The 22,724-nt window shown below is 57.8% G+C and overlaps 2 protein-coding genes across 7 annotated transcripts in view; one reads left to right on the top strand and one right to left on the bottom strand.

Moving 5' to 3' along the window:
• Positions 1-9,296: 9,296 nt before the first annotated feature.
• Positions 9,297-19,877, top strand: NACAD (NAC alpha domain containing). 2 transcript variants are annotated; one of them, XM_070264381.1, is made up of 9 exons: positions 9,355-9,541; positions 11,687-16,926; positions 17,017-18,199; positions 18,319-18,428; positions 18,510-18,584; positions 18,990-19,136; positions 19,209-19,355; positions 19,584-19,706; positions 19,794-19,877. In XM_070264381.1, exons 1-9 carry the CDS (start codon positions 9,475-9,477, stop codon positions 19,806-19,808), a joined length of 7,107 nt encoding a protein of 2,368 aa, XP_070120482.1. In that variant the 5' UTR covers positions 9,355-9,474; the 3' UTR covers positions 19,809-19,877. The 2 variants fall into 2 exon arrangements, with proteins under 2 accessions (XP_023494792.1, XP_070120482.1); XM_023639024.2 differs by having other exon boundaries at positions 9,297-9,541; positions 11,687-18,199.
• A 2,109-nt stretch (positions 19,878-21,986) lies between these two features.
• Positions 21,987-22,724, bottom strand: part of CCM2 (CCM2 scaffold protein) — a 50,330-nt gene continuing 49,592 nt past the window's right edge. For 4 of the 5 annotated variants that reach the window (XM_070265562.1, XM_070265563.1, XM_023639027.2 and 1 more), the window contains one exon: positions 21,987-22,525. In XM_070265562.1, the coding sequence (XP_070121663.1) occupies positions 22,251-22,525 (275 nt within the window). In that variant the 3' untranslated portion in view covers positions 21,987-22,250. Of the gene's footprint in view, positions 22,545-22,724 lie in introns of all 5 variants that reach the window. The other variant, XM_023639030.2, reaches the window with a different exon arrangement.

The following is a 22,724-nucleotide window of genomic DNA, read 5'->3' as shown; positions in this document are numbered from 1 at the left end:
TCGCCAGATGCTGGGAAACGAGGCTTTCTCCCTTCCTGCTTGCAGCCCGTTGCTGGAGACTTCCGCAGGCAGACCACTAGAGGGGAGGCAGTGTTGTCATTTGCCCCCAACAGTACAGAATGGAGGGAGGACTGTGGGAGTGGAGCTGAGCAGAGAAGGGCGGGTGCACTACCCCAGGCCCCTCCATCCCGGCCATTCCCCACCCCCTCCCAAGTGGTCCCCCAAAAAGAGCCAGTCCAGTCCCTCCTGCTTAAAGCCTCACCCCTCACATGGCCACTGGGGTGGAGGGCCAGCTGTCAGGCACCACACACAACACAAGTCTGTTATTTGCATAGGCTGGCGGAGGGGGGTCGTCTCACCTGCTGGGAGGGGCCAGCCAGAGATGGCTTTCTGAAGCTGGTGACACAAGACCCAGGCAAGATGAAAGCAGGGAGAGCATTCCAAAGTGAAGGACCAGTGTGGACAGGGGCCTAGGATGCACAGCCAGTTCAGGAGGGCCTCAGAGACCCCACCAAGGACGGGAGAGCGCATCCTGCCCATCACTTGGGACCTCCAACTTCTATTTGAGATACGAGTTCCCATGTGTCTATAAGAAACTGCGGTGGCCCCTGTGCCCTCTATGGGCACATAATATCCTGAAGATTTATGTAAATGTCACACCAGGACACCGATGGGAACGAAAGTCTGCATGCAGACTGCCCCATCACAAGGACCCATCTTGTTCCGCTTTGCACTCACACCTCCCCCTTGTCCTCAGCCAGCCACAACCACCAACCTGTCCCCCAGTTCTGCTCTGTTAGTGCAAGAATCTTGTGTAGAGGAACCATACAGTACCTACCCTTTAGGAACTGGATTTCCTCACTGGCACGGTTCTCTGGAGGTTCTTAGACTGCTCCAGCCTTGCGTGCAGGTGTTTGTGTGAACCTAAGGTTTTATTTCTCTAGGATAGATGCCTGGGAGTGCCACTGCCAGGTCCGATGGGATTTATGCTGAGTTTAAGAAACTGCCAAACTTTACCAGAGTCGCTGCCCCCTCCTACATCCCCACTAGCAGTGTGTGAGGAGCAGCATGTGGTCCCGCTGAGCATGGCAGCAGCTCTGATCCCTGTGGACTAAGAGCTCGTGGCTTTCGTTTGCATTTCCCTAAGGGCCGGCGAGGTTGACCCCTCACCTGACTTTTCTGCTAGTCAGCGGATATGAAGTGGTGTCTCGTGGTTTTCATTTCTCGCTTCCATGATGACTAATATCTTTTCAGGTGCTTACTGCCCAATTATATAATCTTTGGAGAAATACCTATTCCGATCCTTTGTCCAGTTTTTAATTAGATTGTCTTATTATTGAACTGTAAGAGTTCTTTATGTTCTAGAGTCAAGTCTGTAATCAGATGAATGATTTGCAAATATTTTCTCTCATTTTTGGGGTTGTATTTTCACTTTCTTGATGATGTCCTTTGAAGCACAAAAGTTTTACATTTTGATGAAGTCCAATATATCTTTTTTTTCTCCTTGTGCTGCTGGTGTCACATCTAAGAAGCTTTTGGTGAATCCAAGGTCATGAAGATTTACCCCTAGGTTTTCTTCTAAGAATTTTATAATTTTTGCTCTTACATTTTTGTCTTTTATCAATTTTGAGTTAATTTTTGAATTTGGTTTGACGTGTCAACTTCATTCTTTTGCATGGGACTGTCCATTTGTCCCAGCGCCACTATTGAAAAACTATTCTTTCCCCTTCGTATGGCCTTGGCACCCTTGTCAAAAATCAGTTGGCCATAGATGTTTGGGTTTATTTCTGGGCTCTCAATAGCACACTGTCTTGATTGTTGCTTGGCAGTAAGTTTTGAAATTGGAAAGTTTGAGTCCTCCTACTTTACTCTTCTTTTTCAAGATTGTTTTGGCTTTTCTGGTCCCTTGCAATTCCATGTACGTTTTAGCATTAGCTTGTAGATTCCTACAAAGTAGTTGGGGTTCAGCTAGGGATCGCAGTGAAGCACTCAATCGGTTTGGGGAGGACTGCCATCTTAACAGCGTTGCCTCTTCTGATCCAGGAACATGGCGTGTTTTCCCACTTATTGAGATACTCCTTAATTTCAATGGTGCTTTGTAGTTTTTAGAGTATAAATTTTAAGCTCCTTCTGTTAAATTTATTCCTAAGTATTTTATTCTTTTTGGTGTCATTGTGAATGGAATTTTTTTTATTTCAGTTTTGGACTGTTCATTGCAAGTTTGTGGAAATACAATTGTTTGGCTTTTTGTTTTGGGGGGTTTTGGTGAGGAAGATTGGTCCTGAGCTAAAATCTGTGCCAATCTTCCTCTATTTTGTATGTGGGATGCTGCCACAGTGCGGCTTGATGAGCAGTGTGTAGGTCCACTCCTGGGATCTGAACCCACGAACTCCAGGCCGCTGAAGCAGAGCATGCAACCTTAACCACTACACCACTGGCCCAGCCCCAACAATTAATTTTTATATATTGATCTTGAATCCTCCAGCCTTGCTGAACTAATTTATTAGTCCTAATTATTTTTGCTGCTTTTAAGATTTTGTCTTTGTCTTTCAGCATTTTTATATTATTCGGCTGTTTGTGGGTCTCTTTGAATATATCCTACTTGGAGTCCATTGAGCTTCCCGATTGTATAGGTTATTGTTTTCAATAAACTTGGGAAGTTTTCAGCCATGGCTTCTTTGAACATTCTCCTTTCTCTCTCTCCTCTCCTCCTGGCATTCCCATTATGTGTATGTTGGTGTGCCTAATGCTGTTTCACATTTCTCTGAGGCTCTGTTCATTTTTGTTTTTTCTCTCTGTTCTTCAGCTTGTGTAATCTCCTGTGATCTGTGTTCAAGCTCACTAGTTCTGCCAGTTCAGATCTTCTGTTCACCCCCTCTAGTGAATTTATAATTTCTGTCCTCTATTGATATTCTCTATTTGATGTGACCTTGTCATCAAACCATCCCTTCTTTAATTGTGCTTTCCCTCGGTTCTGTGCATGTGTTTATAACAGCTGCCTTGCAGTCCTTTCTGTTAACTATGGCATCTGCTCCCTCTCACAGGCAGTTTCTATCACCTGCTTTTTTACCGGTGGTGTGCGAGTCATGTTTTCCTGTTTCTGTGTGTGCTTTGTAATTTTTTGTGGGAAAGTGGACATTTTAGATAAAATATTTAACAACGCTGGGTCCTGGCCCAACCCCTCTCCTCACTGGGGCTTGTTTTTGTTGCTTGCTTGTTTAGTGACTGGCTGGATTATCTTGGTGAAGTCTATTCCTCTTCCCCTGCATTGCTCAGCCTCTGATGCTTTCCTCAGGGAGGTGCGTGAGAATGCCCACAGTCACCCTTGCCCGTGGTCATTAGACCCATGTGTCTCCTCCCTGCCACCTCTCACCACAACCTCCGCGGTTCTGGAGAACACCGTCAGGTTTAAACTTCCAAGGTTCTGCTGCAGGTGAAGTCAGTTCCTATGGGAAGAGATCAGGAACTTCTCCCACAGGCAATATCTCTGAGCCAGGGCCCGATGGCAAGCTTCTGAGAGACACCTCCAATCTAGGAGCTGAGCCCTCAGTGGGTGGGGGCAGCAGCCTCTCCTGGCACGGACTCACTTCCCCGTGAGCTGGGAGGGGAGTGCCAGTATTCTCAGCATGCCAGGCCCAAGGCAGAGGCTCCTCCCACAAGTGGGGGCTGAGCAGAAGAAGGGAGCCCCACCTCTCAGCCATACCTGCCTAGGACTCAGCCTCAGCAACAGGTTTCTGGGGGCAGGATAAGAAGTGCTGAAGTCATCCGGGGAAGAAAGTTCTGTGACTGGAGGCAGGGGCGGGGCCTGAGGGGACCCTATGTTCTTATGTTGAAAAGAGCGGTGAGAGTAGACATCCTTGCCTTGTTCCCAATCTTAGGGAGAAGCTTCCAGTCTTTGACCATCAAGTATGATGTTAGCTGTGGGCTTTTGTATATGATCTTGGTCAAGTTTATTTCAACTTGCTGAGAAGTTTTTTAAAATGTAGGGGCCGGCCCAGTGGCTTAGTGGTTAAGTTCAGCATGGTCTGCTTCAGTGGCCCAAGGTTTGCGGGTTGGGATCCTGGGCGCAGACCTACACCACTCATCAAGCCAGGCTGTGACAGCAACACACATTCAAACTAGAGGAAGATTGGCACAGATGTTAGCTCAGGGCCAATCTTCCTCACCAAAAAAGAAAAAACCTAAATGGCTGTTGGATTATGTCAAATGCTTTTTCTGTATCAGTTACATTATCATATAGTTTTTCTTTAGTCTGTTGGTATGCTGGGTTACATTGATTTTCAAGTGTTGAACCACCCTTGCATACCTGGAATAAATTGCATTTGGTTGTGGGGTATAATTCTTTTTATACATTGTTGGATTTGATTTTCCAATATTTTATTGAGAAATAAAATAAAATAAAAACTTGTCCCTAAGTTAATGGGAGATATTGGTCTATAGCGTTTGTTTTTCGTACTGTCTTTGCCTGGTTTTAGTATCAGGGTATTTCTTGTCTCATAAAATAAGTTAGGAAGTATTCCCTCCTCTTCGGTTTTCTGGAAGAGTTTGTTTAAAATTAATGTTAATTCTACTTTAAATACTTGGTAGAATTCTCCATTGAAACCATCTTGGCCTAAAGATTTCTTTGGGGATGTTTTTAAATTAAAAATTCAATTTTTGGGGGGCCAGCCCCGTGGCCGAGTGGTTAAGTTCAAGCACTCCACTGCGGTGACCCAGGGTTTCGCTGGTTTGGATCCTAAGCATGGACATGGCACTGCTCATCAGGCCATGTTGAGGTGGGATCCCACATGCCACAACTAGAAGGACCTACAACTAAAATATACAACTATGTACTGGGGGGATTTGGGGAGATAAAGCAGAAAAAAAAAAAGATTGGCAACAGTTGTTAGCTCAGATGCCAATCTTAAAAAAAAAAAAAAAGCATGGTGCTGACTATAAAAAAAAATCCATTTTTTTCCATGGTTATAGGACTATTCAGATTATCTATTTCATTTTGGTAGATTTTAATTTTCATGTAACTGGCCCATTTCTTCAAAGTTGTTGAATTTAGGAGCATTAAGTTGTTTGTAGCATTCTCTTAGTATCCTTGTAATGTCTTCAGGCTCTATAGTATCAGCCCTGTTATTAGTCAGCATTCTCCAGAGAAACAGAACCAACAGGAGCTATAGACATGGATGTAAGAGGAGGTTTATTATAGGAATTGTTCCACCCAGTTCTGGAGGCCAAGAAGTCCCACAATCTGCTGTCTGCAAGCTGGACAGCTGTGGCCAGTGGTAGAATTCCATCCAAGTACAAAGGCCTGAGAACAGGTCCACGGGTGTCAGTCTTGGAGTCCAAAGGCTCAAAAACCAGGAGCTGCAATGTCCGAGAGCAGGAGAAGACCAACATCCCAGCTCAACAAGAGAGAGAGAATTCGCCTTTCCTTTACCTTTTTGTGCCTCTTGGGCTCCCAACAGATTGGACGATGCCCACCCACATTCCTGAGGGTGGATCTCTTCACTCTGAATCAGATGCCAGTCTCTCCAGAGACATCCTCACAGATGCACCAAGAAATAACGTGTTACCAGCCAGCTGGGTACTCCCTAGCCCAGTCTAGCTGACACACAAAATTAACCATCACAGCCCCCACTGCATTCCTGATGCTGGTCATTTGTGTCTTCTCTCTTTATTTTGGTCAATCTTGCTATAGGTTTATGAATTTTATTGATTTTCCAGATAACCATTTTTTGTTTCATTGATTTCCTCTATTGTCTTCCTGTTTTCAACTTCATTGATTTCTACTCTTGACTTTATTATTTCCTTCTTTCTGCTTGTTTTGATTTCTTTTGCTCTTTCCCTAGTTTCGTGAGGTAGGAACCAAGATGGCTGATCGAGACGTCTCCTCTTCCGATGTGCTGTGAATGTGCCCTCTCAGTCCTGTTGTAACTGCAGACCCATACTTGGATGTTCTGTATGTGTTTTCATTCAGTTCTGTGTTTTTAAAAAATTAGCTGGGGTACTTCCTCTTTGAATCAGGAATTATTTAGAAGCGTATTGTTTACTTCCCAGTGTTTTGAGATTTTCCTGTTGTCTTTCTGTTAATGATTTGTAGTTTGAGTCCATTGTGGTCTGAGTACGTATTCTGATTTCAGTTATTTTAAATGTGTTGATGTTTGCTTTACGATGTGTCTTGGGGAATATTCCCCACTTTAAAGAGATGTATTCTGCTGTTGTTGGGTGAAGAGTGCTATGTTGATCGGATGCTGGTGGTGGTGGGGTGGTCGAGCTGTTATGTGCCCGTGCTGGTTTTCTGTCCAGTAGTCCTGTCGGGTGTTGAGAGGTGTTGGTGAAGTCTTCAGCCGTGACTGTGGATTTGTCTATTCCTCCTTCCAGCACTGTCAGTTTTTGCTTCCTGTGCTTTGAGGCTCTGGTGCTTGGTGCTTACAGTTAGGATTGTTAGGTCCTCCTGGAGGACTGATCCACTATATAATGTGTCATTACATAATGTCCCTGTTTGCCTCCAGCCATTTTCTTTGCTCTGATGTCAACTTCCTCAGATATTAACATAGCCGGCCTGCTTTTTCGTGTTTGTGTTGTGTTGTGTTTGGTTAACATTTGCATGGTGTATCTTTTTCTGTTATTTTACTTCCAGGATACCCATGTCAATGAATTTGAAGTGAGTTTCTTATAAATAGCATATAGTTCAGTCTTGCTTTTTTATCCACTCTGCTAATCTTTGCCTTTTAATTTTTGTATTTACATTTTAATGTATTTAATGCAATCTTTGTGTTTAGCTATTTACATTTACGAATGTTAAGGTCCCAGTCTGCCATATTGTTGTCTTCTGGCTCACCTCTGTTTTTTATTCCTGTGGATTATTTGAACACTTTAAGGGACTCCATCTTGATTTATTTATTCCTTCCTGATGCTCCAAGATGCCTTCTTCTGTCATTTCCTTTCTTTTAGAAGAAGTTCCTGTAGCCAATCTTAAGGGTAAGTCTGCTAGTGTTAAAGCACTTCAGGTTTCCTTCCTCTAAGACTGCATTTCTCCTTCATTCTTGAATGATACTTTCTTTTCTCTCAACACTTAAAAAATGTTGTGCTGCTTCCTTCTGACCTCTGTGGTTTCAGATGAGAAGTCCACCGTCATTCTAATCGATATCCCTATAGGTATTGTGTCATTTCCCCCAGGCAGCTGTCAAGATTTTGTCTTTGTCCTTGGTGTTCAGAAGTTAAAGTGTGATGTGTCCTGACATGGATTTCTTTGGGTTTACCCTATTTGAGGTTTTCTCAGCTACCTGAATCTGTAAGTTTCTATCTGTTGCCTAATTTGGGAAGCTCCAGCCGTCATTTTTTTGAATACTTTTTTCAACCCTGTTCTCCTTCCCTCTTACTGGCACTCCAGTGATGTGAACGATGCATCTTCTGCTATTGCCCCACAGGTTCTTGAGCCTCTGTTCAATTCTTTTTCAGTGTGTTTTCTTTTTATAATTCAGTTGAGTAATTTCTATTGACCCATCCTCAATCTCACTGATACATCCTCTGTCATTTCTATCTACGAATAAGCCCACTCAGCAAGTTTTTCATTTCAGCGATCGTTCTATATTGTTCTATGATTTCCATTTGGTTCCTTTTTGTGTTTATTTCTTTGCTGAGATTTTCCATTTGCCTCAGATAACTTGTTATTACTTGTTGAACCACTTTTATTATGGCTGTTTTAAAATCCTTGTCAGATAATTCAGCATCTTCCTCACCTCAGTGCTGGCATCAGTCAATTACTTTTTCTTGTTCTAGTTGTGATTTTCCTCGTTCTTGGGTTCCTCCCTGACTTTCCTGGTGTGACAGGTAATTTTTTTATTGTATCTTCAACAGTTAGGCTATCACGTTCAGATTTTTTATTGTAGCAGGTTGTCACGTGAACTCTCAGTGTGCAGGTCCAGGGTTATTTTCATGGCCTGTGATTCCAGTGACAATGTAATGTTCAGAGGCTCTGTGACAGTGTTGGTCTTGGGCTGCTGGTCCCTGCTGGTGCTCTGGAAGAGATGGGAGGCACTTCCCAGGGGAAAACTATCCTGTGCCTACGAGTAGGGAGAGTGCTTCCTGGACTGAAAGCCTGTTGTGGTGGGATCCCCCTTGCCATTGCCCCCATCCCCATCCCCTGGAGCCTCAGGGTTGAGGGGCCTTAGGCCTTGTAGGGAGGGAGTGTGCATCCTTTGGCCCCTTGTTGGGAGGGCTGGCAGAGCAGTGGGAGTTATGAAGGACTGAACTGAAACAGACCATGGTGGGAGGCAACTTAGGAATGCCTGAGAGGTGAGGCTGAAGACCAGTGCAGAGGAAAGGAAGGAAGAAGAGGAGGAGTGCCCCTCTAGCCCGGGGTATAGATGGACAGATTTCCAGCCACTGAGAAGGATGCGAATGCAGGGCTTAGGTTGGGGCGTGGGGGGCCTGGTGCCCAGTGCAGTGGAGAGATGCCCAGCAGGCAGCCCCTGGCTCCGTGGGCTCCGGGATAGAGCCAGCCGAAGACTGAGGACGGAGGAGACTCCCCCACGACAATGGCCGCCCTTATTCCCTTCCCCACCCCCGCCCCCGGCTAGCTCTGGGGTAGTGACAATGTTCATCTGTCTCCTGGAGCCTGGCACAGGGCGGGTGCCCGGCGAATCTGAGCTCAGGAGAGCCTATGTGGAAGCAAGGGCGCATCTCAGGAAGTCTTGGGAGGGCTTGCATCCTGGGGGGTGTGGCAGGGGCGGCTGCCAAGAATGGAGGAAGGTCTGTTTTTCACCGTCCTTCCAGTACCCGAGAGCTGAGGGTGGGGCAGCCCCGAGCTGCGGGGAGCCCCAGGGACCCGCCTGCCCAGAGCTTCGCTGGGGCTGCCTACCCAATACGCTCCCGCCAGCCGGCTCCGGTTGTCATGGAGCCGGGAGGCGGTTGCCACAGAGACCGACGTGCGAGGACCAGCCAATCAGTGCGGAGCTGCGGCGCCAGCTCACCTCTCGGATGGAGGCGCCAGGCTGGGCGTGGACCCTGCGCCGGGGCAGCTGGGGTCCGGGCGGCCGGGCAGAAGCACTGCACCGCCGCCTCCCCCAAAGCGCCCCTGCCCTCTAGAACCTTCAACCACTCAACAGCCCCCGCACCCCGAGTTGTGCCGACTCTCCGCCTTTCTCCGACCCAGCTAAGGCGTGATGCCGCCCTGGGTCGGCCCAGCCTCCGACTGGCCCCGAACCCCTTTCCAGTTAAAGAGGGGATGCTGCGGGAAAGGCGGGGCCGCGCGCCGCGGGAGGAGGGCGCAGCCGGGTCGGGGGGAGGCCCCCGCCCCCCGCGCTCCGCAGTGCCTGGCGCGCCCGCGCACGCTCACTCGGGGCGCCCTGCGGGCGGGGCGGCGCTGACGTCACCCACTGACCCCCTCCACCCCCTGGCCGAGGGGCGGTGGCCGCGCAGGCTCCGCGGGACGGACTCACAGACGGACCCGGGACGGAGGGACGGGCGCACGGCCAGGCCATGCCTGGGGAGGCTGCTCGCGCCGAGCTGCTGCTGCCTGAGGCGGGCGGCCCGGGTCCCCGCACAGGTGAGGCTGCAGCGCTCTCCCGCCTGCGTGCGTCCCCGCCGCCCTGCTCCTTCTGCCTGCCTGTCCCCTCTCCGTGCCTGTTCTCTCCGTCCCCTCCCGGGTCCTTTCGGCGCCCTGAACCCCCTTCACCCGAACCCCGACCGCCCCTCCCCGGTCCCCACTCAGCGCTGCGGGGAAGGGCAGGGTGGAGCGGGGATGTTGTCCCGGAGCCGGGAGGCCTGCGAGCGCCCCGGGCTCCTTGCGCTCCGTGCGCTCCGGCCGCGGCCCGCCCGCTGGGCCGCCGCGCCCCATTGTCCGCGCAGAGCTTTGGGCCGGGCGGGCCTGGGGGGCTCTGGACCGGAGGCGGCGGGTTCTCAACTGCACCTCAGCCTCTGAGGACACACGGAGCGCAGGGCGCCGGCCCCCCAGCTGTCTGAGGGCTGCCTCAGCATGGGCGACTGGCCCAGCCCGGGAGGAGCAGGCCCAGCCCTGGAGGCTGAGGAAGCCACAGGGGCAGCCTGTGGATCTGGGAGGCCCGAGGCCCTGGGGGAGCATGGCCTGGGAACAGTGGCCCCCGAGGGCAGACCCGCGTCCTTGGAGAGGCCAGGTCAGCAAGTGTCAGTGGAGGCTGAGGGGTCTGGAAGACCAGGCAGGATGGCCTGACCAGCCAGGTCAGCCATGTGTGGCTTCAGGAGGGCCAAGGGCACCTTGCTGTGGGTGAGAAGTCACCTGCAGATGGAACCAGTACTGGGGCCAGGGGGCTGGCCTGCCTCTGGGGTCCAGTAAAGAGGGTGGGGGCTGGGACTCCCCAGACTGGGGCTGGCTCTGCTGGGACTGCTTGGTGACCTTGAATGAGTCATACAAACCTTTGACCTTTGGCTTCCCTTCCACTGCCCCCTTGGCCCATGTCCACCCTCCCTCTGCCCCGGGGCTCTGGAATCCAATGCCAGTGGGCAGGGGTGCCACTCCAGGCTCAGTGCCAAGATCCCAGTCTCTAGCACCCAGCCCTGCCTGCCACACCCACCTCCAGGAGCTGAGTGTCCATCACACCCCAGTGGAACCAAAGGACCCCCTTCTCAGGACCTCCTGGCCACCCCGGCACCCTAGCGGTGTGGCCCAAGGGCCTGGGGCTCTGCTGCTGCTGCTGCCTGGGGAGAGGCCACCCCTTCGCAAGCTTCACCTCTAATCCTGGCAGATACTCTACTTTGCAGACAGAAAGCTGAGGCACAGGAGGTGTTGCACTTGTGAGCGGTCATGGGTGAGCATGGTAGAGCAGGAATCCCCCAGAGAATGCCCCTGGAGCCTGAGCAGCCCCTGTGCACAGCCGTGGGACCCACTCACATGTTCCTGACAGAAGGAACAAGCCCTGCCAGCACCACGGGGCGGCTGCCACCGTGGAGAGACTCGGCCAGGTCCTCCTGCAGCCTCTAGAGCCCACGGGCCCACCACAGCTGAATACAGGGCAGGGCAGGGCCCCCTCTGAGTTCCATGGGATGGCCATCGTCACTGCCAGCACCGCCCCATGGCCTAATGCTCCAGCTCAGCCTCAGTGGGACGCCCTGCCTGAGGACCTGCTTCCCATCCTCCCTGTGCCAGCTCTGGGAGTAGGAGTCGGGCAGAGCCCGGTAAGACCCTGACAATTGGCCTCAGGTGGAGGCAGCAAGAGCAGAGGGATGAGGCAGAGAGGCGGGACTCCCACTTCACAGCAGGCATGAGACCTGGAATGTTCCAGAGCTGAGCAATGCAGGCCCCTGCCCCCGCCCCCTGAGGCCCTTCTGACCTGGGAGGTCATGAGAGGGCCTGCCCTGCCAAGCTCAGCAGAGGCTGCGGCACAGATTAATTGCAGGGAGGCAGCAAGCCAGTGTCCGAGGAGACAGATGCTAGTTTCATCTTTATGGAGCATCTCGGAGAAAAGCCAGGGCGCCCCTTTGTGCCCACAGCCACACCCCACGCATTGTGACCCCACGCTGCTCATGGTGGTCAGAGAGCTTGGAAATTTTACCCAGACACAGCAATCCCCTCTCCCTCTCCTGCTCTCCCTTTTCAGCCAACACCCCCGGGGCCCCAGCCCTGTGCTCAGCTCTGGGCTGAGGGAGGGACGGCTGTGGCCTGGGGGCCGCTTCTCAGTGAGGATGCTGCCCTCCTCACACCCTCCTCTCTCCACAGATCTGTCCTGCGATGCAGCTGCGGCCACCACCCCGAGAGGGGACCAGCTGGAGCACTGTGCCCTGACCCCCGGGCCCAGTGCCCTGGCCCTCACGTTCCTGCCCAACAAGCCAGGAGCCAGGCCCCCACCAGAGGGAGCCAGCTGGGATGCAGGACCGGGCACCCCCTCAGCCTGGGCAGTCCCCACGGAAGGCGGCCCCAGCCCAGGGCCCCCCGAGGTTCGACCTGCCGAGGGTCCTCTCCTAGCCACCCTGGAGCCCCGGATTGTGATGGGCGAGGAGACGCACCGCGCACTCCCACCGTCCAGGGCAGCCCTGCCAGAGCTCAGGGACTGGGAGGGTGGGCACGCCAGCCTGAACCCACCCCCCGAGTTGTGTTCTCAGGGTGACCCTCCTGTGCCTTTCCCTGCTCTGGACCCTGACTCCTACTTCACACCTCCCTCCACCCCCACCGAGACAGCCTCTGCCCTGCTCCCCAGGAGCAGCGCTGGGCCCTGCAGGGACGCCCGGGATGCCCAGGCTGAGCCAGGGGGCTCACCACCTGCCTCGCCACCTGCCTCACCACCGGCCTCGCCCTCAGGCTCCTACATCACAGCGGATGGGGACAGCTGGGCCTCGTCCCCATCCTGCTCCCTGAGCCTGCTGTCCCCGGCTGAGGGGCTGGACATCCCCTCGGGCTGGGGCTTCTCCCAGCTGGGGTCCATGGCGGACGAGCAGGAGCTGCCCCCTGCTGGGCCCCCGGGCTCCCTGTCCTCAGAGTCCAGCCTCTCGGCAGACAGCAGCTCTTCCTGGGGCCAGGAGGGCCACTTCTTCGAGCTGGACTTCCTGGCCAACGACCCAATGATCCCCGCCGCCCTCCTGCCCTTCCGGGGCAGCCTGATCTTCGAGGTGGAGGCAGTAGAGGTGACGCCGCTGCCCCCCGAGGGAGAGGAGGCGGAACAAGAGGAAGAACAGGAGGGGGAACAGGAGGAGGAGGCCCCTGCCCCTGGAGGGGACCTGGCCGGGGAGGGCGAGGACGACAGCACTTTTGCCTCCTCCCTGCAGTCGCTGTCTGACCTCTCCATTACTGAGGGCATGGATGAGGCCTTTGCCTTCCGAGACGACACCTCGGCGGCCTCCTCTGACCCCGACTCGGCTTCCTACACAGGGGCAGATGACGAGAGGCTGTACAGCGGAGAGCCCCACGCCCAGCCCACCGCTCTGCTCCAGAACAGCCCTGACGAGGCCCTGTCCTGGGGCCCGGAGTGCGCTCCTGGGGTCTTGGAGGGAGAGGCCAGCCATGCCACTGAGAGCCAGGAAACTGCTGCTGAAATAGCTGGGGCGGAGCCCGCTTTAGGCCAGGCATCCACTGCGGCTGTGGCCCCGCACGCCCCACAGGAAGGCCCTGGCCTCACCGGGCTGACCCCTCAGGCCCTGGGGAAAGAGGCAGATTCCACTGCAGGACCAGGGCCTGTCGCCACAGCCACACCTCAGCCCCTGCAGGAGGGAGACGATGCCACCTTAGGCCTGGAGCCTCGGACTGCACAGGGCGTGGCGGGTTTCCTGCCAAGCCCAGACTCTCCGCAGGATTTGAAGGAGGAAGCGGGCCAGGGGCCTGCTGCTGCAGCCAGCCCTGAGCCACAGCCTGGAGAAGTGGATCTGGCCACACCCCTGCCCCTGCAGGATGCAGGCCTCCCCTCAGGCCAGGGGCCTGCTGCTGCGGCCAGCTATCAGGCCCTGCAGACAGATGCAAGCTGCCTCCCAGGTACTGAGCCCATGGCAACCTCGGCCCGGCGGGAAGGAGACAAGGCCTTGAGACTGAGGCCAGCTCCTGACGATAGGGACGCAGGCCACACTGGAGGCCCAGAGCCTCCAGCCTTGGACCAGGCCCAACAGGGCAGCCCAGAGCAAGCTGCAGATGCTGAAATACCCTGGGCCTCACAGGAAGATGCGGGCTGCCTCAGTCCTGCCACAGAGGCCCCAGACCCTGCTGAGCCTGACACAGAAGCCCCAGACATCTCCAAATCTGCCTCAGAGGGCCTGGACACCCCCAAGCATGACAAGGAGGTCCTGGGCACCCCCAAGCCTGCCTCAGAAGGCCTGGACAGCCCGGAGCATGACAAGGAGGTCCTGGACACCCCCGGGCCTGCCTCAGAGGCCCTGGACACCCCCGAGCATGACAAGGAGGTCCTGGGTACCCCCAAGCCTGCCTCAGAAGGCCTGGACACCCCCGAGCATGACAAGGAGGTCCTGGGTACCCCCGAGCCTGTCTCAGAGCACCTGGACACCACTGAACATGACAAGGAGGTCCTGGACACCCCTGAGCCTGCCTCAGAGGGCCTGGACAGCCCCAAGCATGACAAGGAGGTCCTGGACACCCCCAGGCCTGCCTCAGAAGGCCTGGACACCCCCAAGCATGACAAGGAGGTCCTGGACACTCCAGGGCCTGCCTCAGAGGGTCTGGACAGCCCCGAACATGACAAGGAGGTCCGGGACACCCCTGAGCCTGCCTCAGAGGGCCTGGACACCGCTGAACATGACAGGGAAGTCCTGGGCACCCATGAGCATGATAAGGAGGCCCTGGGTACCCCCAAGCCTGCCTCAGAGGGTCTGGACACCCCCGAACATGACAAGGAGGTCCTGGACACCCCCGAGCCTGCCTCAGAGGGCCTGGACACCCCTGAACATGACAAGGACGTTCTGGGCACCCATGAGCATGATAAGGAGGCCCTGGGTACTCCCAAGCCTGCCTCAGAGGGTCTGGACACCCCCGAACATGACAAGGAGGTCCTGGACACCCCTGAGCCTGCCTCAGAGGGCCTGGACAGCCCTGAGTGTGACAAGGAGGTCCTGGGCACCCCCAAGCCTGCCTCAGAGGCCTTGGACACCCCCGAACATGACAGGGAAGTCCTGGGCACCCCTGAGCACAATAAGGAGGCCCTGGGTACCCCCAAGCCTGCCTCAGAGGGCCTGGACAGCCCTGAGTGTGACAAGGAGGTCCTGGACACCCCCAAGCCTGCCTCAGAGGGCCTGGACACCCCCAAGCATGACAAGGAGGTCCTGAACACCCCCGAGCCTGCCTCAGAGGGCCTGGACACCCCCAAGCATGACAAGGAGGTCCTGGACACCCCCGAGCCTGCCTCAGAGGGCCTGGACACCCCCGAACATGACAAGGAAGTCCTGGGCACCCCTGAGCATGATGAGGAAGCCCTGGGTACCCCCAAGCCTGCCTCAGAGGGCCTGGACACCCCCAAGCATGACAAGGAGGTCCTGGACACCCCCGAGCCTGCCTCAGAGGGCCTGGACACCCCCAAGCATGACAAGGAGGTCCTGGACACCCCCGAGCCTGCCTCAGAGGGCCTGGACACCCCAGAACATGACAAGGAAGTCCTGGGCACCCCTGAGCATGATGAGGAAGCCCTGGGTACCCCCAAGCCTGCCTCAGAGCGTCTGGACACCCCTGAGCATGACACAGAGAGTCTGGATACCCCTGAGCATGACACAGAGGGCCTGGACATCCCTGAGCCTGACATAGAGGCCCTTGGAACCCCTGAGCCTGCCTCAAAGGGCCTGGACATCCCAGAGCGTGACACGGAGGCCCTGAGCACCCCCAAGTCTGCCACAGAGAGCTCGGACACACCCATGCCTGAGACCGAGGCCCTGGACACCTCTGAACCTGCCACGGAGGCCCTGGACACCCCTGAGCCTGACACAGAGGCCCTGGACACCCCCAAATCTGCTATGGAGGCCCTGGACACCCCCGAGCCTGACACAGAGGCCCTGGACACCCCCAAATCTGCTATAGAGGCCCTGGACACCCCTGAGCCTGACACGGAGACCCTGGATACCCCCAAATCTGCCATGGAGGCCCTGGACACGCCCAAGCCTGCCACAGAGGCCCTGGACACCCCCAAATCTGCTACAGAGGGCCTGGACACCCCTAAGCATGACAAGGAGGGCCTGGCCATGCCCAGGTCTGCCATGGAGAGTTGGGATACCCCTGAGCCTGACTCGGAGGCTCTGGACACCCCCAAGCCTGACATGGAGGCCCTGGGAACCCCCAAGTCTGCCACGGAGGGCCTGGACAACCCTGAGCCTGACATGGAGGCCCTGGGCATCCCCAAGTCTGCCATGAAGGGCCCGGACACCCCCAAGCCTGACATGGAGGCCCTGGACACCTCTGAGCCTGCCACGGAGGCCCTGGACACCCCTGACCATAACATGGAGGCTCTGGGCACCCCCAAGTCTGCCATGGAGGGCCCGGACACCCCCGAGTCTGATGTGGACATCCTGGGCACCCCCGAGCCTGAAATGGAGGCCCTGGACACCCCCAAGCCTGACGTGGACATCCTGGACACCCCTGAGCCTGACATGGAGGCCCTGGACTCCCCTGAGCCTGACATGGAGGCCCTGGCAACGCCCCTGCCTGAGACGGAGGCCCTGGACACCCCTGAGCCTGACACAGAGGGACCGGACACCCCCAAACCTGACACGGAGGGCCTGCACACTCCCAAGCCTATCACAGAAGCCAGGGACACCCCTGAACCTGACACAGAGGACTTGGAGACCCCCGAGCCTGCCATGGACACCCCTGCCATGGAAGCCAGGGACATCCCCGAGCCTGACACAGAGGCCGGGGACACCCCCAAACCTGCCACGGAGGCCCTGGAGACCCCTAAGCCTGACATGGAGGCTCTGGACACCCCTGAGCCCGACACGGAGGCCCTGGACATCCCTGAGCCTGCCACAAAGGCCCTGGACACCCCTGAGCCTGACACGGAGACCCTGGACACCCCCGAGCCTGCCACAAAGGCCCTGGACACCCCTGAGCCCGACACGGAGACCCTGGACACCCCTGAGCCTGACACGAAGGCCCTGGACACCCCTGAACCTGCCACGAAGGCCCTGGACACCCCTGAGCCCGACACGGAGGCCCTGGACACCCCTGAGCCTGACATGGAGACCCTGGACACCCCTGAGCCTGACACGAAGGCCCTGGACACCCCTGAACCTGCCACGAAGGCCCTGGACACCCCTGAGCCCGACACGGAGGCCCTGGACACCCCTGAGCCTGACATGGAGACCCTGGACACCCCTGAGCCTGACACGAAGGCCCTGGACACCCCTGAACCTGCCACGAAGGCCCTGGACACCCCTGAGCCCGACACGGAGGCCCTGGACACCCCTGAGCCTGACATGGAGACCCTGGACACCCCCGAGCATGCCACGAAGGCCCTGGACACCCCTGAGCCCGACACGGAGGCCCTGGACACCCCTGAGCCCGACATGGAGACCCTGGACACCCCCGAGCCTGCCACAAAGGCCCTGGACACCCCTGAGCCCGACACGGAGGCCCTGGACACCCCTGAGCCCGACATGGAGACCCTGGACACCCCCGAGCCTGCCACGAAGGCCCTGGACACCCCAGAGCCCGACACGGAGGCCCTGGACACGACTGAGCCTGCCACGGAGGCCCCGGACACCCCTGAGCCTCCCACGAAGGGCCTGGACACCCCTGAGCCTGACACGGAGACTCTGGACACCCCCGAGCCTGCCACGGAGGCCCTGGACACCCCTGAGCGTGCCTCCAGTGGAAAGGAAGTAGCTGAGGATGTGTTGGTGCCCGAGTGGAGAGCCTGTCCTGATGCCGGCGTGCACACTGGTGGTGGAGCTGAGCCCCACTTGCTGCCAAAGGAGGCCCAGGGGGCCAAGAACCAGTGGAGTGGAGGCCTTAAGCCAAGGCCGCAGGGTGCCGGGAAGGCTCCCAGGAGCAGCAGCCCAGAGGGGTGTCCTGCTGCCTGCCCCGAGGTCAGCCAGGCACAGCCCCCAAGCCCAGTGGAGGAGGGAAGGGCCACCCCGGAGCCCCGGCTTCCAGGGGCTGTGGCCTCAGAGGCCTGGCTGGGCTCCTGTGCAGAGCCTCCATTGAGGGCTGTGCCCAGGCTGGGTGAGGGCTACCCCAAAGAGCCTGCCCCCACATCCCCACCTCCCTCCTGGCAGCCAGAGCCTGTTCTGAGCCTGGGCAGTAGCCAGCGGGCCCAGGCAGCACCCAGAATCCCCGGCCCCTTCCCACCACAGTCCCTAGAAAGCCCCACGGGGGGCCTGCCCAGGGCGCCCCAGGACAGTATCCTGGGCTCTGAGCCCTCTGCTGCTGGTGTCCTCGTGGAGGCAGCCCCGCCTCCCATGGCGCTCCCTGGCCCCTGCCCTTGTCAGGGCCCCCGGGAAGACTCAATGGAGGGTGAGGAGCCCCCGGGCTCTCCAAGCCTCCCATCCCCCAAGGCAGGAGCCCAGCGGGCGGTGGCTGCCTTCTCAGGAACCACAAACCTCCCGGGGGCCGGACAGCGAGTCACCCTCCCGCCCCACGCCCCCCTTCTCAGCCCCAAGGCAGCCTCCAAGAGGGGCAGCCATGCCAAAGACCTGGCCTCACAGCTCTCACCCCCCTGCCAAGTGCCTCCTGGCTCTGGGCCCTGGAGCCCAGCCGGCCCTCGAGGGCTCCCAGCTACTGAGCATCAGGACGACCAGGACAGCCTGGAGGAAGGTGAGGGGGACCCCGGGCTGGAGCGCTGTCCTGAGCAGCAGGACCAGAGGCAGTGGGGTGGGCCAGAGGGGTTCCTGCTCCATGGTGCAGAGCTGTCCTCACACCTCTCCTGTCCCCAGACTCACCACGAGCACCGGGCTCAGGCCAGCACTCAGACAGCCACGGGGAGTCATCAGCCGAGCTGGAGGAGAACTTCTCAGGACCGCAGAGTGCGCAGTGCCCAGCCCAGGTGCCTGGCCCAGGGGGGAGGGTGCGCCCCTGGGAAGGCTCCACACCCACCCTCGGATGCTCAGACCCCACCCTTCCCCAGGCTGCAGCAGGCAGTGGCAGCGAGGAGACCGTCGCCAAAGCCAAGCAGAGTCGCAGTGAGAAGAAGGCCCGAAAGGTGGGCTGGGGGCCTGGCTGCACAAGGGGACCCCTCTCACCCCATGGCTAATGAATCCTACCAGTGGGGGTCCTTGGGGAATTCAGTAGTGAACACCTTGTGAAACAGCTGGGGCCTGCATGTCAGTTGAGGTGGCCCTCTCAGCCTGAGTCCAATGCCCTACTGTACACAAGGGGGGGGCTGCCTGGGGTCCCAGAGACGACTGTAGGGGTCCCATGAGGAGTCCCATGGAGTGCTGCCCAAGGTCCAAAGAAGTCTGCTTACATCCAGAGATGGTCCCCAGGAGTTGGCAGAGCGCTCATCCCCTAGCAGTGTGCTGCTTGCCCCTGGGCCTGCTCCTTTCCCCCCACCCCCCACTGGGACCCCTGGGGCTGACACCCAGGTCTGAGCCCCTTGTGCCCCCAGGCAATGTCCAAGCTGGGCTTGCGGCAGATCCAGGGGGTCACCAGGATCACCATCCAGAAGTCCAAAAACATCCTTTTCGTCATCGCCAAGCCCGACGTCTTCAAGAGCCCGGCCTCGGACACCTACGTGGTCTTCGGAGAGGCCAAGGTTCGACTGGCCGCGGGCACGGGCAGGGGCTGGGGGTGTGGACTTGGCTGACAGCTGTGCCCTGTGCTACAGATTGAGGACCTGTCCCAGCAAGTGCACAGAGCCGCCGCCGAGAAGTTCAAGGTGCCCGCGGAGCCCTCTGCCCTGGTCCCTGAGTCTGCACCCGGGCCGCATGTGAGGCCATGCGAGGAGGAAGAAGGGGACGAGGAGGAGGAGGAGGTGAGGCCCAGGGATGCTGGGCCCTGCCTCAGGCATGCAGGCGGGGAGGCTCTGCTTGGGGGGACTTGGCCTAGGGGAGTTCTGCCTGTACGGTCTGGGGGAGCACTGCCTGTGGGGGTCTAGGGGAGGTCCACAGGGTCGGGGGTGGGGGGGTGGGCCCTCAGAGACTCTGCCTGGGGTGTCGGGGGGGGGGGGCAGCTCCAGCAGCTCCTGCTTGCCGCCCTCCAGGTGGACGAGGCGGGGCTGGAGCTGCGGGACATTGAGCTGGTGATGGCGCAGGCCAATGTGTCGAGGGCCAAGGCTGTGCGGGCCCTGAGGGACAACCAGAGCGATATCGTAAACGCCATCATGGTGAGTGACTAGGCCCCTTCGCAGACACCCTGGCTGGCTCTGCTGGGGCCTCTCCCATGTGACCCTCTCTTTCTACATTTCCTGCAGGAGCTGACAATGTAGCCGCTGACCAGTGACCCAACTCCATCCCTGCCCCTCAGCTCTGCTGCTCAATAAATGAGTCTTCCCTCATTGTTTCTCTGTTCCTGCTCCAACTGCTCCCCAAGCACAGGCTCTGGCTGAGCAGGATTTGAGGCGGCGTGAAGACATTTCCAGAGGCTACACAGAACCCAAGGAGTGTGGTGGTCCAACCCCCACATCTTCAGAGGGTGGTGGTCCTTCCCACATGTCCCCAGAGTCATGGCCCTCCCCACCGTGTCCCCAGAAGGTTCTAGAGTGTGGTGGTCCTCCCCTCGTGTCCCCAGAAGGTGCTGGCCCTCTCCCCGTGTCCCCAGAGTGGTGGTCCTCCCCTCATATCCCCAGAGGGTGGTGGTCCTCGCCCCATATCCCCAGAGGGTGGTGGTCCTCCCCCACATATCCCCAGAGGGCAGTGGTCCTCCCCCCCCATATCCCCAGAGGGCAGTGGTCCCCCCCTATATCCCCAGAGGGTGGTGGTCTTTCCCCTATGTCCCCAGAGGGTGGTGGTCCTCCCCCACATATCCCCAGAGGACAGTGGTCCCCCCCCCATATCCCCAGAGGGTGGTGGTCTTTCCCCTATGTCCCCAGAGGGTGCTGGTCCCCGCCTCCATGTCCCCAAGGGTGATGGTCTTTCCCCCATGTCCCCACAGAGTGGTGGTCCTCCTTCCCCATCCCCAGAGGGTGGTGATTCTCCCCGCATGTCCCAGAGGGTGGTCATCCTTCTCTTTTGTCCCCCGAGGGTGGGGGCCCTCTACTGTGTTCCCAAAGGGTGGTGGTCCTCCCCTTATGTCCTGGGGTGCCTGATTTGCCTAGAGACTGCAGGCAGTCTGGTCACCTGTCTGTGACTCAATGCATGGGCCTTGGGACTGGAGTTTCCAGGTGGATGTCCCCAGATGTAGGAGACCCTAGAAGTTTCCACAAGGGCACCTGCACTGGAGAAGCTGCAGGAAAACCGCATTTGCTCAGGGGGCCAGTGGTTAATCCTCAAAGTTCCTGGCCCCTCACTCCGGCCTATGTCCTCTTTTCTCCAAAGTCTAGAGACCCAGAGAGTGGGGGCCATGTCCCAGGACAGGGTGAGGGACTGTAGTGGGGGCCCACATGTGGGTGGGGGCCCCTGAAGGGGCAGGAGCAGTCCTGACCATCTGCACAGAAGGCTCATGCAATCCCACTACAGGTCCCACTGCTCAGGCACAGGCTGGGCTCTAGAGGGGCCAGCCCTGGGCTGTGGCTGTCTTTCGCTGTCCCAAATGCTTCCAGGGCAGATCGATTTGCACACGTGTCTAGAGACAGTATCTACCAAGTGTCTCCCTTAGCTCTGCCCGGCCTGGGCTGCTCGTGAACAGCTCTCAGACATCCTGGCCAGAGCAGTCTGAGGTTCTTCCTCCTGTCCTGCCCTGCCCCTCTGCAGGAGGGAGCCTGAGGGACTGCAGACCCTTGCCTGGTCCCACACATGAGACCAGGGCTCTACCCTCCCTCCCTGGGGCCAGACGCCCCCCCAGCTCAGCCAGAGCTTGTACAGGAAACTGGGAGGGGGTCTGCAGGATGAAGGCACCTTCCAGGTGAGGAGGGAGTCCCAGAGCTGGGCCTGCCCGCGCCTGCACACTGCAATCTCCAGGCCCAGCTCCCAAACTGAGGCCCCTGCCCTGCGGTCATCCCCATTACCTCCCCATGTCTCAAGGGCACAGGAGGAGCCGAGCCCAGGGGATTGAGGAGGGCCCCCTGGAAATGGGACCCAGGCTCCAAGATAACACGCTTTCAGGATGCGGATGGCACTTCTGGTGGGGTGGGAGGTGTACAGGGTTTGCTCTGGAAACCACCGCAATGGCAGGTGAGACCTGGGAACTTGGGTGAGGCTAGAACAGAGCCAGCGCCCCTTGGAGAGCCCAGTGCCTGGGTCCCAATAGCCATTGCCTGCCACTCACAACCACATGTCCCCAAGACTCCTGCACCCCATGTCCACAAAGCAAAAGCCCACATCACGTCCTCCCCGTGGCCTCCCCTGCCACTGAGCCCGGCCCAGCTCCCTGCAGGGGCCAGAGCCAAAGGGCAGCCTGGCCCCCAGACCACCGTACCCAGCCCCGGGCATGCAGGCCTGGGACAGAGGCCAGAGCAAAGGCCGCCGCTCTCACCCCACTGGGTCAGAAACACACTGGCCACCAGAGGTAAGTTATTCACATTGCAGTAAACTTCTTTTAAGGTCTCTGGGAATTTCAATAGGAACGTCATGTGCAAAATCGACAGCTGTCCGAGGTCTGGCCGAGGGAGCCCCTCCCAAAGTGGGGCCGCAGGCAGGCGGCAGGGTGCAGCCTTCTGCCCCCTCACTGGGGCGCGTTCTTCACAGTAAAGGGCCACCTGTGCCTGGGGCCCTTCGGCTGGCCCCAGCCCCGGCACAGGAAGGGCAGATGCGCGGGGTCCCTCCCGGCGTCGTCAGGCAGAGTCCTGGTCCATGCTGCAGCCCAGTGCCTCGATGTCGTTGCTGATGTCTGAGATCATGCGGTCCCACTCGTCCCCCTCTGAGGGCACAGACTGGTCATCAGAGCTGCCTGCGGCCCTGTTCCCATTGGAGGTGGAGGTGGAGCTCATGGCCCGCCGGTACCTGCCAAAGCTGTCCGTGATGATACCTCGGCCATCCTTCACCCCGATGGTCTCCAGGAAATTCTCGAAGTGCTGGCTGTCCTTCTCAGGGATGAAGGGCCGCAGACCTGCAGACACACCACTCGCCTGACCCACAGGAAGCACATCCATGACCCAGAGGACCCCGCCCCATGTCTACCCTCACTCCCACCAGTCCTCGCAGAAGTCCCAGTTCACAAGTTTCCAAGGTGAGGGGAGGTGGAGCTCGGAGCAATAGGCCCCCACCGCCCAGCTGCGCTTCCACCTCTGGAGGACCACCCATTTCCG

This window comes from Equus caballus, chromosome 4 (assembly GCF_041296265.1).
Source record: "Equus caballus isolate H_3958 breed thoroughbred chromosome 4, TB-T2T, whole genome shotgun sequence".
NCBI classification, from domain to species: Eukaryota; Metazoa; Chordata; class Mammalia; order Perissodactyla; family Equidae; genus Equus; species Equus caballus.
Note: the sequence above shows the minus strand (reverse complement) of the source record. Positions and strands in the feature narration are given on the sequence as shown.